At 37.8% G+C, this 15,208-nt stretch overlaps 1 protein-coding gene across 1 annotated transcript in view; it reads right to left on the reverse strand.

Annotated features, from left to right (window-relative positions):
* The window catches only part of neo1a (neogenin 1a), a 244,433-nt gene extending 241,041 nt beyond the window's left edge, over positions 1-3,392 (reverse strand). Inside the window, 1 exon segment of the mRNA XM_030128363.1 lies at positions 2,835-3,392. Coding sequence (XP_029984223.1) covers positions 2,835-2,925 — 91 coding nt within the window. The 5' untranslated portion in view covers positions 2,926-3,392.
* Between the last annotated feature and the right edge of the window lie 11,816 nt (positions 3,393-15,208).

Here is a 15,208-nt window from a genome sequence, read left to right on the forward strand (position 1 = left end):
TGCAGTTATGATGTGATTCAGAAGGTATTGATCTGCCCTCCCCCTGTCAGTTGCACCAGATAAACTGCTATGACAGTGAGTGCAAAAATAATTTTTTGACTCCTTTCATTTTGACCTGGAAAAATCCCAGACAAACAAAGTGACAGATAGGAAAGACAACCCAAAAAGTTGTCATTTGGTACCACTGACCTGGCCAATTCAATCTGTCCAACCTAAGCCTCCACGTCACCGGTCTTCACTAATCAACAGTATTTTCTAATGGGGGCAGTCTCATTAGTGAAACAGATGATTCACACTTGGCCAAGAGTGCAATTATCTGTCACTCAGAGGATGGAGGTCATTAGGACGTTATGAGCGATTAGAGCCCATAAATAAATGATCAGTAAACAGCATTTGGCTTCGACAGCAGGTGGCTCTACATGACACCCTCTCCAAACTTCTCCCACAAGATGATGTGGACATGCAGAGAAGGCATTCAGTTCTACGGAATGGAAAATGAAGTTGTATAAGTGGCAGCAACACATATACGAGTATCTACACTGCATTATTATTTAAAAGGTGAATCACACATGATGGATCCATGCCTCCTCCTCACCTTCCCAAAGTGGACTTCAAGACCACCAGGACTTTCCAAACACAAAAACAGAAAGGTGGTAAATTATGTTCTTAGCAGACAGTTTGCAGAGGAGCTCTTAAACGAGCCAAAGAAAACGACAGTTGTTTATAAAGTCTGGGCAATGCAGCATCTGAGGTGGTCTGTAAGGATAAAACCCTTGAGAGTGGTCTGTAAGAGCACAGAGGGTTGGCAAATGTTTACACATTTCAGCAAGTTATTTGCATTGTCCACTGGGAGACAATCAGCACACAATTCCCTCCCAGCAGGATTAGAGAGATAAGATAAAGCCTAAATGGATTTTACACTCCTCTAACAGGCACTTGTTTACAGAAGACCAACTTTAGTGGAAAGTTTTAAAGAAAGAACAACTTTCAGGGACTACAAGTGGAAAAATAGTAGCTCTGCTGCTTAAGTTTTACAGGTTATTCTGAAATAAAACAAGAGACGGACACCATCTATTAAATCTGTCCCAGCACCAGGCAGACTGCTTCTCCACACCAACTTTGATAAAGATAACTCAGCCACAGTCAGGACCTCAAAGAAATGTGTTTTGAATAAACAGATATTTTCAGAGAGGGGGACCCCACAATTAGTAATCTGAAACTCTCCTTGTGTGTGGGTCCCAGTCCAATTCTCTGGAATCAATCAAAGCTCCCAAAGGAACTCCCTGGTCCCCTTAATCTCCTGGTTTTATTACTTTCCAGACAGTCGCCCTGTTTCACCCTACCCCCATCTCTCTCTTTTGTACTGATCTCCAGCAAAGCCAAGGAGGGGCTTTTTTCTCTCTCTCTCTCTCTCTCTCTCCCTCTCTATCTCCCCTTCCACTACTGCAGAGCGCTTTTCATGCAGGAGAGGGTCTTTCATCAGAATCCACATGCAAGAGCCCAACAACCAGCAGAGGCCCGTCACTCCAAGGCCTGTCTTCTTCTAAAACTGGCATAATAAACAACAAGCTTTCAAAGGCACATGGACTGCATTTCTTTTTTCAAAAGGCATAAAGACACAACTATTTTGCATATCATTGGAGTGACAGAAAAATCTGGGCCATGTTGCACAATAATTCACCATTTTCCAGACCACATGCTGCTGTGTCAGTTAACACTTAATATCTTCAATGATAAGGATGCGATTATCAGGATGGGCAATATGATAAGGTCTGGAAGGTGATTTTTCTCATGGCTTTGGGTTCCTATAGCAGACTGGGGAGAGTTATACTGAAACACAGACACTAATCAATATCTATTACATCTTTACAAAAATGTATCAAAGAAGTGTGATATTTCCAGACTCCACCAGGTGGAATAAGACAAATCCTGAAGTGTACACTGCAGTGCAGAGCCATTGCTTCAAAACAATTAACAGAAGCAAATGAATTGGGCTCTGTTTATCCATCAGCTAAACATGTATTGACGCACAGGTAATGAGATATCTGCTGGACTGATGATACCAGCTTATTACCTGACAGTGAGCGCTAATGACTCTTTGCATAGAATTTTTTTATATTCAAGTTCCTGCCATCTTCTGCAATTCCACAAGGACCTGTGATTCAATAATACTGATGAGATAAATTCAACAAATGGCTGCATCTGGTCATGAACCCAATGTCAGTATGCACTTAAATGTCGTTTTGCACCTTCACCATACTGAACATGACACTTTATTTTTGCACCTTACAGTTTTATTATCCAGGTCTCTTTTTATACTTCTATATTATTATGTATAGTGTGTTTTCTCTTGTATTCTATTTTTCCATCATGCTGCTGCTGCTCTGTAATTTCCCATCTTGGAATCAATAAAGTCTATCTATCTATCTATCTATCTATCTATCTATCTATCTGGCTTTTCCACAAACCCCACGTAAACGTATAAATATCTGCTACAACCATGCCTCATGTCTGTGAATCATGTGAAAATCCAACCTGTGAACAGCTCCTATGCAGACAAAAGGACTGGGAGAAGCGTGTTGCTTTCCTGTTGTACCACAGCAGATATTGTACTAAATCGGGGCATTCTTATAAACTTGTGTAAATGGCTGGTGTGAACCCAGTACAATTAGCTGTTTAGCTCCGTGTCAGCTTTTCAGAGCCTACAGCCTGCATTCCGTCTCTTTCTTTTCTTCCAACTCGTGATACTCGTGATGCAGGTAAGTTTCTTTATTCGACAAGTGAGGACTCAAACACACACCAGAGCAGTTCTGATAGTGCGAGGAGGCTTTTACCTTTGTCTCCATGTTTTGCGACGGCGGTCTCCAAGTAGAGAAAGGTGAGACACAGAAGAGAGAGGAGCGACAGAGCTCCTCGCTCGGCCATCACTTTTCACAAATAAATCTTTGCAGGCTTCAGGAACCCCGGAGAAGCTCGAAAAAATTAAATCCTTTAAATCCAAAGCCACCTCCTGTAAATGCACAAGCGGAAAAAAAAAAACGTTCAAAGTCCTAAAATCATCCGGAACCAGATACTTTTCAAAGTGGCCGGCTGAAACATGTAGCTGGAAAGAAAGAGCCGCAGGTTATAGACGGAGTGTTTTCTCAACTTGGTCGAAGCAGAAGGTCGGAGGAAAAAAAAAACACACTCCAATCAATCCATGGCCACGGAGGCGCAGCGCGAGGACGCACGGATTTACAGGCGACGGAGCTCCACCGAGCCGGTATCAACTACTCCGATATCTGTCCGAAGACGCAAAAGAGCGAAGTTACAGAAAAGATATGATCCGAGCACAAGGAGAAATCTCCGCCGCGGCCAGCTCACTGCTCACGGACGGGACGTAAGAGAGAGCAGCGTGTAGAAGGGCTGGATCTGCGCCGGTTCCCCGGAAAACAGGGCGTGGAGTGGCACGGAAGTTTGGATCCTGGGTGTCTGTGTGTGTGCAGGCAAAAACTAAAATACGGTGTGGGACTGCAATCCTAAAGCTACAGCGCACATCCACGCAAACCAAGGTTCTAATTGTTGTGCCGAATTCTACTCCCTGCCGAAAACTGCTTCCCCTTCCTAAGTCAGCCATGAAGAATGCCAAGTGCACCAAACTCACCCTGTCACACCAGACTAGCTCCAAATGCGAGCTGCTAAAGTCATTTCACTCCTTTGGTTTTGCAGTCTTATTCTGATAGGGGATGCAGTTTTCAGCAGTATCTGGTGCCGAATTCTGCTCCCTGCCGAAAACTCCATCCCTAGCCGCAAGTGATGTAGTTTTCGGCAGTATCTATTTCTATTGTTACATATTTTGTGTGTTGTGTATCTCAGATTTACCTTGAAAAGGTTTTATATACCTTACAGTTTGTACATTCTTTAATATTAAACAGATAAAAAAACATAACTGCAATGTCTTACAATATTATTCATTACTTAATTGCTACACAGCTAAGATGGTGTTAAGAGGTTGAATAATTCACAATTAATTTCATACCCTACAGTCAGAAAGGAGAAAAAGTTGTGACAGGGTGAATTTGGCACACATCGTCCTCTTCATGGCTGATTTAGGAAGGGGGAGCAGTTTTTAGCCGGGAGTAGAATTCAGCACAACACTAATAGTTTTGGATTTTTCATTATAGTTCCGTTTTATTTAGTTTTGACTTTTTTTTCTCTAGTTCAGCTAGTTTTAATTCGTTTTTAAAACAGGTTTGCTAGTTTTTATAAGTTTTAATTTTTTTCTAATTGCTTAGTTTTAGTTTAGTCTTAGTTTTGTCGTATCTTTTCTCTTCTTCTCTGTCGTCGTATTCAAATAAATCCCAGACAGGACTCTGCTGCTTTCTCCCAACTTTAGTCTCCATGTTTCCAGGTAGAGTGGGGACCAGAAGACGACTGGAAACCACCAGTGAACACAAGTGACAGACCGTGAAGTGTCATATGGTGCCAGCAGCTAAAATTGCTAGAGCGAAATAAATTGATTTTGTATCAATCCGACATTGACAAAGATGAAAACGAAGGGAATTTTATCCATCATTTTTATCCATTTTAGTTAGTTTTGTAAGCACTCAATACAGTTATGGTTAGTTATCCTTTTTTTCTTTTAGTTATAGTTTTTATTTATTTCAGTTAACGAAAATGTTTTTACAATTCAAGTTTTCGTCATTTCGTTAGTTTTCATTAACGATAATAACCTTGACACAAACCCACAGAAATAACAAATAATAGCCTATTGCAATTTATACAGTATCAAATAGACGAATAAATGAATGAGTCGACAACCATAACACATGGTTTATCTTATGAAACTTTAGAAACAGTGGCACAAATGTAGCACTTTTGATGCAAGATTTAGAAACTTTTCAGACTACCCTAGCAACTTTTTTTTTTTCCAGAAAAGCACCTTACAACAAATTTCGCTACTTTAACGCAAGGCAAGGCAAGTTTATTTGTATAGCACATTTCAGCAACAAGGCAATTCAAGGTGCTTCACACAGGACATTGAAATACAACGACAAGGGAAAAAGAAACACATTTAAAACATTTTAAAAGAAACATGTAAAACATGATTAAAAACAGCAAGTAAGAAAACAACACATAAAACCCAAAAATATAAAAACACACACATATTAAAGTAAGAGTTGCAGTGCAGAGTTTCAAAAGAGAACGTAAAATTTAAAAAGTAAAAAGCCTTTTAGTCAAAGGCAGCAGTGAACAGGTGAGCCTTTAACCTTGACTTAAAAGAACTCAGACTCTCAGCAGACCTGATATTTTCTGGTAGTTTGTTCCAGATATACGGAGCATAGAAACTGAATGCTGATTCTCCATGTTTAGTTCTAGACCCAAACATCCATTGGCAACCAAAAGTATCTACTGATCTAAAATGTCTAATACCTGTTGATTCACAAATCCTATCAATACATGTAAATAATTGGTGGAAAATGCCGTTTGTCATCTTTTCATGGTCATCAGATATGACCCATTTGGACATTCAGAGGTTGCATAGTGAATGTCGAAAAATTGTCATCTTCTACACCAGTAAAACCCATGGACGTTGATCAATGACAGTGGATGGACACATTTGTTTTATGTTCAGTTAATGATATATTTTGCTGAAAAAGTCACTTTTTCTTAAGTTTTCTCTGTTTTTGGTATATTAACCTTCAAATGTAATCTCAGCATGATGATGAAAGTACATGATCAGTGAATTAAATAAAGGAAAATACCTGATTTTCACTGAAGAAGTGCAAAATCGAGAGCATATTGGTACAATAAATGGTGATAAATCACTTGAGAAAGGTTAAATACAGAGAAAAATAAATTTGGAAACTGACATGAATGTAACACTGGGTTTTATGGGTTAAAATTTGTTTGGAAGCATTTAACAACTTTTGAAAAGTGACTCAAACCAAATGACTTTATCTGTCACAGTCATGAAAACGCAGCGTCTGTCTGCCTATCTGTAAAAGTCAGTATTTCCAACTTTGTTAGTATATTTGGTGATTTTTCAGACCCCTCTAGAGATAATCACAAGTACAACTAGTGACAAATCTATCAACATTTTCTTTTGGAGACTCTGATGTGAAAGCTTTGTCTAAAACAAATCACTGCACTGAATATAAATCACTCCCATTGACATCAACAGTTGTTTCTGTTGTCTCTTTTTGATCCCTTTAGATTGTTAATGTAGACTGAAAACTAAAAATGTTGTGGTTAAAAATGTTCATGTTGTAGGCTCCTAAGTGGATAAGGTTAAAAACGAAACCAAACTGAAGAAAATAAACTAAAAACTAACAACCAAACAAGTGGTGCCAGGCACAACAAACCCCATGTATTGTAACTTATTTTGGCATTGATCCAGCTGATGTCATCATGTCTATGCATGTGCTGATGTCAGCATCGATTGCCTTTATATATGTGCCAAGTTGGAAGTAAATTGAAACAAAATTGATGTTTTTAAAGACATGTCAAATTCCCCCCATTATAAGTAAATGGGAAAAAAAAGATTTTAAAAATTCACAAAAAACTTTGAACTTTGACCTACTTTTCCCAAAATGTAATAACTTCTATTCAGGGTCACTGTCAATCTATAAACCAAATTTGGAATAAATTCAACCAGTAGTTTTACTGCTAAACTGTTAAATAAGAAATCTAATAAGAAAATCTAATAAACCATGTCTTTTAATCTTGCACCTGAACAGCTTTCATAATGTAAAGGACACAAAAGAGCTCACTAGAGAAAGGATGGAGAGAGTTGCAGTGATACATAAATGTCTGTCGCAGCTGTCTTCAAGTTTATACTTAGCCTAAATAATTGCAAAATCTTTTCCTGTTTAGAATAATGTCCTGGAATCTAAACAGGCACAGAGGCAACATCTGCAACTTCACTGCGTTAGATGATTTATCATGGTGGTGGTAGGGGGAAAAAATTGGAGATAGAATTAAGTCTAGTTAGGGTGTAGTGTGCACAGTAGAAGATGGTATAACAGATTTTTTTCTGGATAGAGGATTGGCAGACTAAAATTCTCACATTTGTTTTACTTCTGTTTCAATAAAATGTCTTGAAGTTAAAGGTTGTTGTTGATAATGAAATATGAAAGTGGAATCATGAAAACAAACCAAATAAGTGTTGTATTCTACTTTTGTTTGTGACTCGGTTTTTAGAGAGAAGCAAAATGTGTGGCCTTTCACTGCACAAAAAACAGAGGCATTCACTCTGTCACATGGAACAGCTCCCCCCGCTGGTTTGACTAATCCATGACATATTAATCATGACCATTTTCCCCTTGGCCATAACAGAGGCTCTTTTTGTTTAGCATCTCAGGGGATGTCCTCTTCTCATTTTACCTGTCAAACATAACATTTACTTAAAATTGATTATTTTGTCTCTCTGCGCCTCTGATTGCATGGTGCCCCTCAAGGTTCACTTCTAGGACCAACAAAGTTTTCATTTTGTCATCATATTTGAAAACTGTTTTTGTTGTCAAGTATAGTCAGTTGCATTTCAGAAAGAAATTATCTGAGTAATTTGTCCATGATTCTTCAGCTGCTGTGAAGGCTGGATGCCTCTAAGAAGTTCTTTCAGCTCTTTCTGTTATCATTCTTGGTTTTGGTTTTGAAGAAACAAGGACACACTGAACCCAAACAATTCAGCAAGACTGTAGAGGAGAAAACTGAATAATTCATTGTGTCATTGGTAAATACTGCAGTGTTTTCTCTCTCAGGCAATAGGGACAAACAGTCTAATGAGTAAGTGAACGAATAAAAAACTAATAAACATGCAACTATTTCCCTAAGTGTGTTTTCATTTTGGATGTTCATTTTATTTTACATAGATATTTAAATCAGTGAATAACTGTCTAGGCCAGCAGCTGGTTCAGACATGGTTTGAGGAACAAGTGTTTTAGTAAGTTACAAATTTAAAGACAGTTAATTAAATGTTAATGTTCCCAAAAATGAGAACTGTTGGTATTTTCCCACCTTGCAATGAGTTATTTATATTCCTAAAGCTGATCGGACCTGGTCGATGTCCATGGAGACCTTCATCTTCAGTGGCTCAAAACAAATTCCCAAATAAAATATATAGAGGCATAAAATATATAGTAATAATTTATTTCCCAAAATAAAACAGGAATAGTGTTCTCTGGAATACTCTAAATGTTGAGCTTAGCAAAGACATGAGATGGAGAGTAAAGACGTCAGCTGTGAAATATGGAAAGCAAGACAAAAATTCAAGTAAGAAAGAAACTTTGAGAGAAGTCAATAAAAAAGGAAATTCATGACATGACATATTCTTAAAAGTTTAGGTCCTCAGGAAGACACCAAATTTCTCTTATCAATCTCAAACTGAAAAGGTCTGTGCACCACCTCTTGAATTACCATGCCCTAATTTATAAATAATATATTTTGAAGTCTAGTATGTATCATATTAATCAATGCAGGTGAATATATGTAATGAGTAGCAGTAATGATACAAAGCACATTCCTGGAGGCAAAGATAAAATATTTTACATGCGAGTGCTTCAGATTTACATATCGCCAATTTAATGGTGAAATATATGGGATCATTATCGAAATCTCATTCCCCAGAATTCATCATTAATTCATTCTACATGGTTTTATAGAGAACCAAACCTAACATGAATTCTAAACAAATTTTCACCATGATCTGAATTGTATGTATTTGTATGACCAGTCATTATAATTCAACACCTGGCTAACACCTGTTCCTCTACAAGTCATATTACCAACTGATAAAAAGCAAAACATGCACAGGTTTTCACACTATGCACTGCAGTTTTATAATGAAGCAATATATTCCACAGCAGACTCGCTTGTTAAAGCCAGTTCACATCCATGGGCCAATTATATTATGTACAATCACACAGCTGGGCTCACATTCAATTCTAGTTCTACAGCAGTGTTGTTCCCACCCACCCACCCCCACCACTCCCACCCCCAAAGCCTGTTGCTCTGGGAACATATTTCTTTCAGATTAAAGAACAGGGTCATACCAAATCTCAAATCTCCAACATTAAAGAGATATTCCCTGCCATGAATCAAGTAATGGCAACCAGGCAGTGAAGGAAATGGCTGTTAGATTAACGCACGGAAGGGACAGTGGATTAACTTGTGCCTGAAGCAGCTGTTAAGTGTAATATTTCAAACATTTCTAAATATTCTGTGCCCTGTTAAAAGCAGCAGCCATATGTATCGGGTGGGCATTATTAAATTGGATGGATGTGAACATGTTTTTAGTTGACAGCGAGGATGTACAAGACCTATTAGTTTGAATGTTAAACAAATGGAGAAGGTTGTAGATTTAGTGTTTCCAAGTCCTCAGTAAGGAAAGTATCTATTGTCTGAATGACATCATCACCTAATTTTCATAATTGTAAATATGCATGTAATTGTAATGAACGATGTAGGAGAGAGGACTAACATTGTGTTAGAGACCAAAGTGAGTATAAACACACTCTAAATATGTTCAAATCTACAAATGAACTATACTCTGTCAATTCTGTCATCCTCCCAGTTCCAACCCTCCTCTTGTACCCGGGCTTGGGGCCCAGCTAAAGTGACCCAAAAGAGACACTCTGGAGGAGTTACTTAGGTTAGTTATTTGTTTGTTTGCTTGTTTAGTTTTTAGGTAACTTTTGTTCAGTTTGGTTTGTTTTTTCTTCTTAACTGACCTTATGGTCAATTAAGGAGCCTACAACAAGTCACGGTAAAACATGAACATTTTTAACCATAACATTTTAAATTTTCACTCTACATTAACAATCTAAATCAGTGGCGATTTCTCATAGACTGCAAGGGAAGCCTGGCTTCCCCTAAAATTATGAAAATTAAATGGTTAAATATGTTCGGTTGTGTTGACATTTCATTGACTACAAATGTGTTAGAACACGTTCATCTCAAAGATGAGTTCGTTCAGAATCAGCTTTATCACAAATCAACAGACTCGATGTTGTTCACTTCTCATACATTCCTGTTGTGCTGTTTTCTCCTCCATCTCTGCTCAGTGCATTTGTCCGTAGACTGCGGGCGTCTATGGGCTTCAACAGGACTGAGTAGAACAGTTTTTTTCATTGCCTCAAAACTGGACGGTAATTGGATAAATGCCACGATGTTGTCCCGCCCCTGGACGCTAGGCGTCTCTGGGGGTGAATGGAGCTGTGGGCGGAGCTCGGCTGGGTTGGACGCCAGAGTTCCACGTGCTGTTTGGAGGATCAGTCAAAAGGCTGAATCCCATTTGATTGACAGTTAGTTTGAGATCTACTCCTCCACTGACACAGTTCAGTTTAATATCATCGTGCATTCTGCTGTGATATCGAGAAAGAAACCACTACGAAATTACTCGTTCATTTCTTGCACTGTAAATAAAACACACTCATTTTACTTCCTTGTTTCAATTTAACATAATTTCATTGTTTTATTGTTTCAGTTACATAATTTAATAATTTGTTGTTTGAGTTTAATATCGTTTTGTAGATAGTTACATCAATCAAACTGTCGGCTATGTCAGAGTGAAAGGAGCATCTGTAGTTTAAAAAGGCTGAAGTCTTATACCCACAACACAATGGGCCAAGGCAATCTAAGCAGCCCAGCTCTGCTGGACATTGACAGGACACTGGTCCAGTCCCTGGAAAAGACACCTACTTGGTATGATAAGGTCACTGACCATTTTCTGAAAAAGGAACAGAGGGCTGAATGTATGTTTAAATAACTTGACAATTTTTTTTTTTTTTTTTAATGTAAGCCGACAATGAGCTTCCCCTCTCTGAAGGACAAGCAGCCGCCACTGCAACAAAGTGGCTAAGTTGGAAATACTGACTTACAGCTAGGCAGACAGACTGTGAGTTTTTGTGTGGCGTGGACTGAAGGCCAAGGGTTTTCAAGTGCAGGTACGTAATGTTTTATTATGACTGTGAACATTTGCGTTGCTTTTCAAAAGTGTCTAAAAGTTTCCAAACAAATTTCAAAAGTAGTTAAATTTGTTGGTAGGTGCTTTTTGAAAAAAAGTTGCCAGGGTAGTCTGAAAAGTTGCTTAACAAAAGTACTAAGTTGGCATCAATGAGTAGATTGCAAGGAAAAACTATTTTCCTTCCACATTGAATTTCTGTTAAAATATTATGTTATTTACTATAATCTATAATATAATATACAGATCACTCCTCTTAATCATCCCTTCTCCGTTCAAATGACTGTGGTGTGGATTAACAATGTGATCCCTGTGATCCCAGCATGATCCTGATCTTATTTAGAATCAGATTAAGAGGCATGGGGCTCACAGAGGAGCCAGATGAACACTGCATTTGATGCGTTCAGGAATATTTACACTCTGGATGAAATTTCCATTCGCTGACCACAGAATATGAGAGCAGCTCTGGTGCTAAATTACAACTCAAGGTAATTTAACTGACCATAAACTGAAACACAAGACAGGTATTGTATTCTATCTATCTATCTATCTATCTATCTATCTATCTATCTATCTATCTATCTATCTATCTATCTATCTATCTATCTATCTATCTATCTATCTATCTATCTATCTATGATCAGTATCATCTAGAACATCTTATTAAAACAAAGTTAGACATATTTTGTAAACATCAGATTACTTTTTAACCATTAAAAACCCAGTGCTACTTTTGTGGCAGTTCCCAAAGGAATTTCTGTCTATGTAATCCTTCTTATGTGATTTATCACCATTAATTATAGTATTATCCTCTGTATTTTTGCATTTTTTTATTGAACATCAGGTATTTCCCTATATTTAATATATTGATCCTGTAGATGTTCATAAAAGCTTAAGGTTGAGGGTTATTATGTGAGAAACAGAAAAAAACGGAAGAAAAAGTGACTATTTTCAAGATATCAATAACTGAACATTAAAGAGGTGTCTCCATCCGCTGTCATTTATAAAACTCAGTGGGTTTTACTGGTGAATCAGTGTTGTAGAAGATGACAGTGTTTCCACGTTCACTATGGAGCCTCTGAATGTCCAAATGGGTCATATCTGATGACCATGAAAAGACGACAAGATGCATTTTAACCACCTTATTTCAACATATTGATAGGTTTAGTGGTACAGAAGTTATTAATCCTTTTAGGTCAGTAGATGATTTCTGTCAGCAGTGACTGTTTGGGTCTCTGAGGGTTAATAAAAATCATTCTTCACAAGTGAAAAAGCAGGACTCATTTCCCAGAAGCAATGCATTTTTTGCTGTGTAACTCAAATTGTCCCCAAGAAAAAAATCCTGGCTTTGAAATCTTGAACCAGCAGTAATGTTTCCTCTTATCTGGCACAGTGACTGACTCCAATGCACTGGTGTGTATTTGTGTGTGTGTGCGCGTGCGAGTGCGGCTGTAATTTGCCAACAGAGACAAACAGCTGTTGTGTACCTGGCCCAAACCCCGGGCTAAAGATGGCAGCAGCACATGGCCTCGTACTGCATTCTCACCTGCCACTGCACAGCACAGCGTATGACTGGGGTCAGCAGGAAGCAGCCGGTGTGCGCTCTGATACCCCCGTCATACATGTGTTCGCCTGGGCACATTCTCCAGGCCTGGCAGTGTTCTCCTCACACATGTCAGCACTTTCTTCGCCTGTCTTCACTCTTCTCCTGGTTGCTTATGATCATTGTTCTAATTAGGTCTCAGTGTACAGCCTGCTGCTCACTAAAATCCTGTAAAAACCTCGATCGACCTCAGAAATCATGGAGACGATGAGTATGGAGAGGGTGGAGGCAGATTTGCAATCACAGTGACCAGATAAACTGGGATCAACAACAGTCATGGCTCTTATTACTTAAGGTTATGGTCTGAATTTTGTCAGATTAATCAAGAATCCTGCATATTGACTAATGTCTGGAAGTCTAGGACCCTTATAATGTCACATTCAGTGGGGTTAGGCCTGTAGTGTTCAGTGTGTCTTCCCTGTAGCCTTTAGGAGTCTGAGTACATTTTGAATACTTCTCATTTTGCTTTTACGTTTCTCATTTAAAAACTGTTTACTTTGCCCTGTTTGGTATCATTTTTTCAGCACCTCACCACAGTGACTTAACGGTTATTTTTTTCATTTGACATTCTGTATTAACACACTTAACCTAAAATCACACAAAAAACATGAAATCTAAGTAGGAACAACTTTGATTTTTTGGCTATTTCACCAAAAACATGTTGAACAAACCCATTTTTATAAATTAGAATGAACATATAAAATGAAAACTTCCAAAATTATTATGTATTTATTTATTTATTTATTTATTTTTACAAATTTAGCAAATAAATAATACACAACCATTTGAAAATGCAGTCAATGACTCAAGCATTTTTTAGGAAAATTATGTACAACAATTTATAATACAATCAGGTGTCACAATATGATGGACAAACATGTTCAATTAACCATTTTTACAACCCACAAAACTACATACAACTATTTATCAAAAAACAATCAGGTGTCACATGATGTCACATATCTAATTGGTTGATGTAGTTCACTTTTCCTCCAAGCGTGGTGACATGTTTGTTTTTTTTTTTCATTCAAGCACTTTTTTTACCATCTCTTCCTGCACCGAATGCACAGGTCACAATGGTGGAAAACAAAGGACTCACATGCAAGGTGCTGAAGGGAAAAACAAAGAATTTATTAACATAAGGAATCATAGCATAAACAAAAACCTGAGTCAAGAGTCCTGAGATGGTTTAAAGTCCATGCTATGGCATAGGTGAAGGAGGTGTAATGGCTAGTGCCATGCAACTGCAGCCCCAAGCCTTAAATAGCTAACAGCTAATGAGCTCCAGCTGCATGTCACCCTGCAGGTGAAAATCATCTGTAATAATGAGAGGGAGGAGCTGGCAGTTAACACCGGTGGGGATCACAACAGCACACCAAATATCATGACAATATTGGTGAAAATTCTATTTTTTGTTTTCTACCATTGAGTCTGGTTTTACTTGACCTTTCAATACAATTGACTTCACAGTATAACTTTGACATCAAGACTCAGTGAGGCTCCGTCAGCTGATACGTTATGTTAAATTGGTTTGTTATTTGGACATTCATCCCCATCACCATCATCATCGTCATCATCATTATCATCATGGTTTCAGTCTTTGCCAGTTCGATGTAGTATTTCATAGAATAACAACAATAACAAAACTACCTGAGCTGCAAGTTGAGGAGCTGACAGACACACGAGTGCTTACCTAGACTACTTTGGTGGCTTATATTCATCAAAAACCCAATGATGGTTTTAATTAATTTAATTTAACTTGGGTTAATTTAATTTAGTTTTAGTGCTTTCCAAACTGCTCATCTGGATCATGCAATGTTTCAAACTTTTCTATCATTTGTCAAGGCCTTTTCCCAACATTTATTTCTGCAGCTCTTCACATGTGGTGCTATTTTATTGTTATTTCCATCAACAAATGTCATACATGTTTGTTTCCTGTGTCAATTCAGTGAACATTGAAGTCCCTTTATTGTTCCACACATACAAACAGACTTATTAACAGAATTATTGGCTAAATGTGTTCCAGTTATGGAAGCTTTAGGCCCTTTCCCACCAAAAGGCCCAGGAACTTTATTACCAGGAACTTTTTGGGGTAAAAGAGTTCCTGGTAACTGCGTTTCCACCACACCCGAAAGTTCAGGGTAATTTATTCAAATCAGGTTGATGATGTATGAGGGAGCAGTAACAGAAACTGTAGTCCAGTTCATGTCCATTCACAAACTAACCTCTAGTTCAATAAAATGACACAGTACTGAAGTGGACAGCTTGGGTTTAACATTTTACTGGTTGTTGAATCACTTAATCCATCTGGAATACATTTTAAATAAGTTAACCATCATACCTTAATTTGTATTTAAAAATGGTAGAGCATGTATTTTCAACTTCTTATTCCTTAAACTAAATCACATCTAACTTTATGTGTGATGGATGGTTCTGTTTCATTTCTGTTGTTTTACAGATATAGTCCAGGTTTAACCTAAAGTCAGACAGATTTACTCAAATGCCTGCATTTAATTTGACTGCATACTACTGATAAAAGTACTTATACTCATATTTTGATGCCTTGTAAATGTATTAGGTTAGATTTTTTTTATTATTATTATTAAAAATTTAAACAAAACAAAGGTGCCTTGAGATTAAAAGGGAAATAAACACGTGTGAAA

This window comes from Sphaeramia orbicularis, chromosome 3, assembly GCF_902148855.1.
Source record: "Sphaeramia orbicularis chromosome 3, fSphaOr1.1, whole genome shotgun sequence".
NCBI lineage: Eukaryota > Metazoa > Chordata > Actinopteri > Kurtiformes > Apogonidae > Sphaeramia > Sphaeramia orbicularis.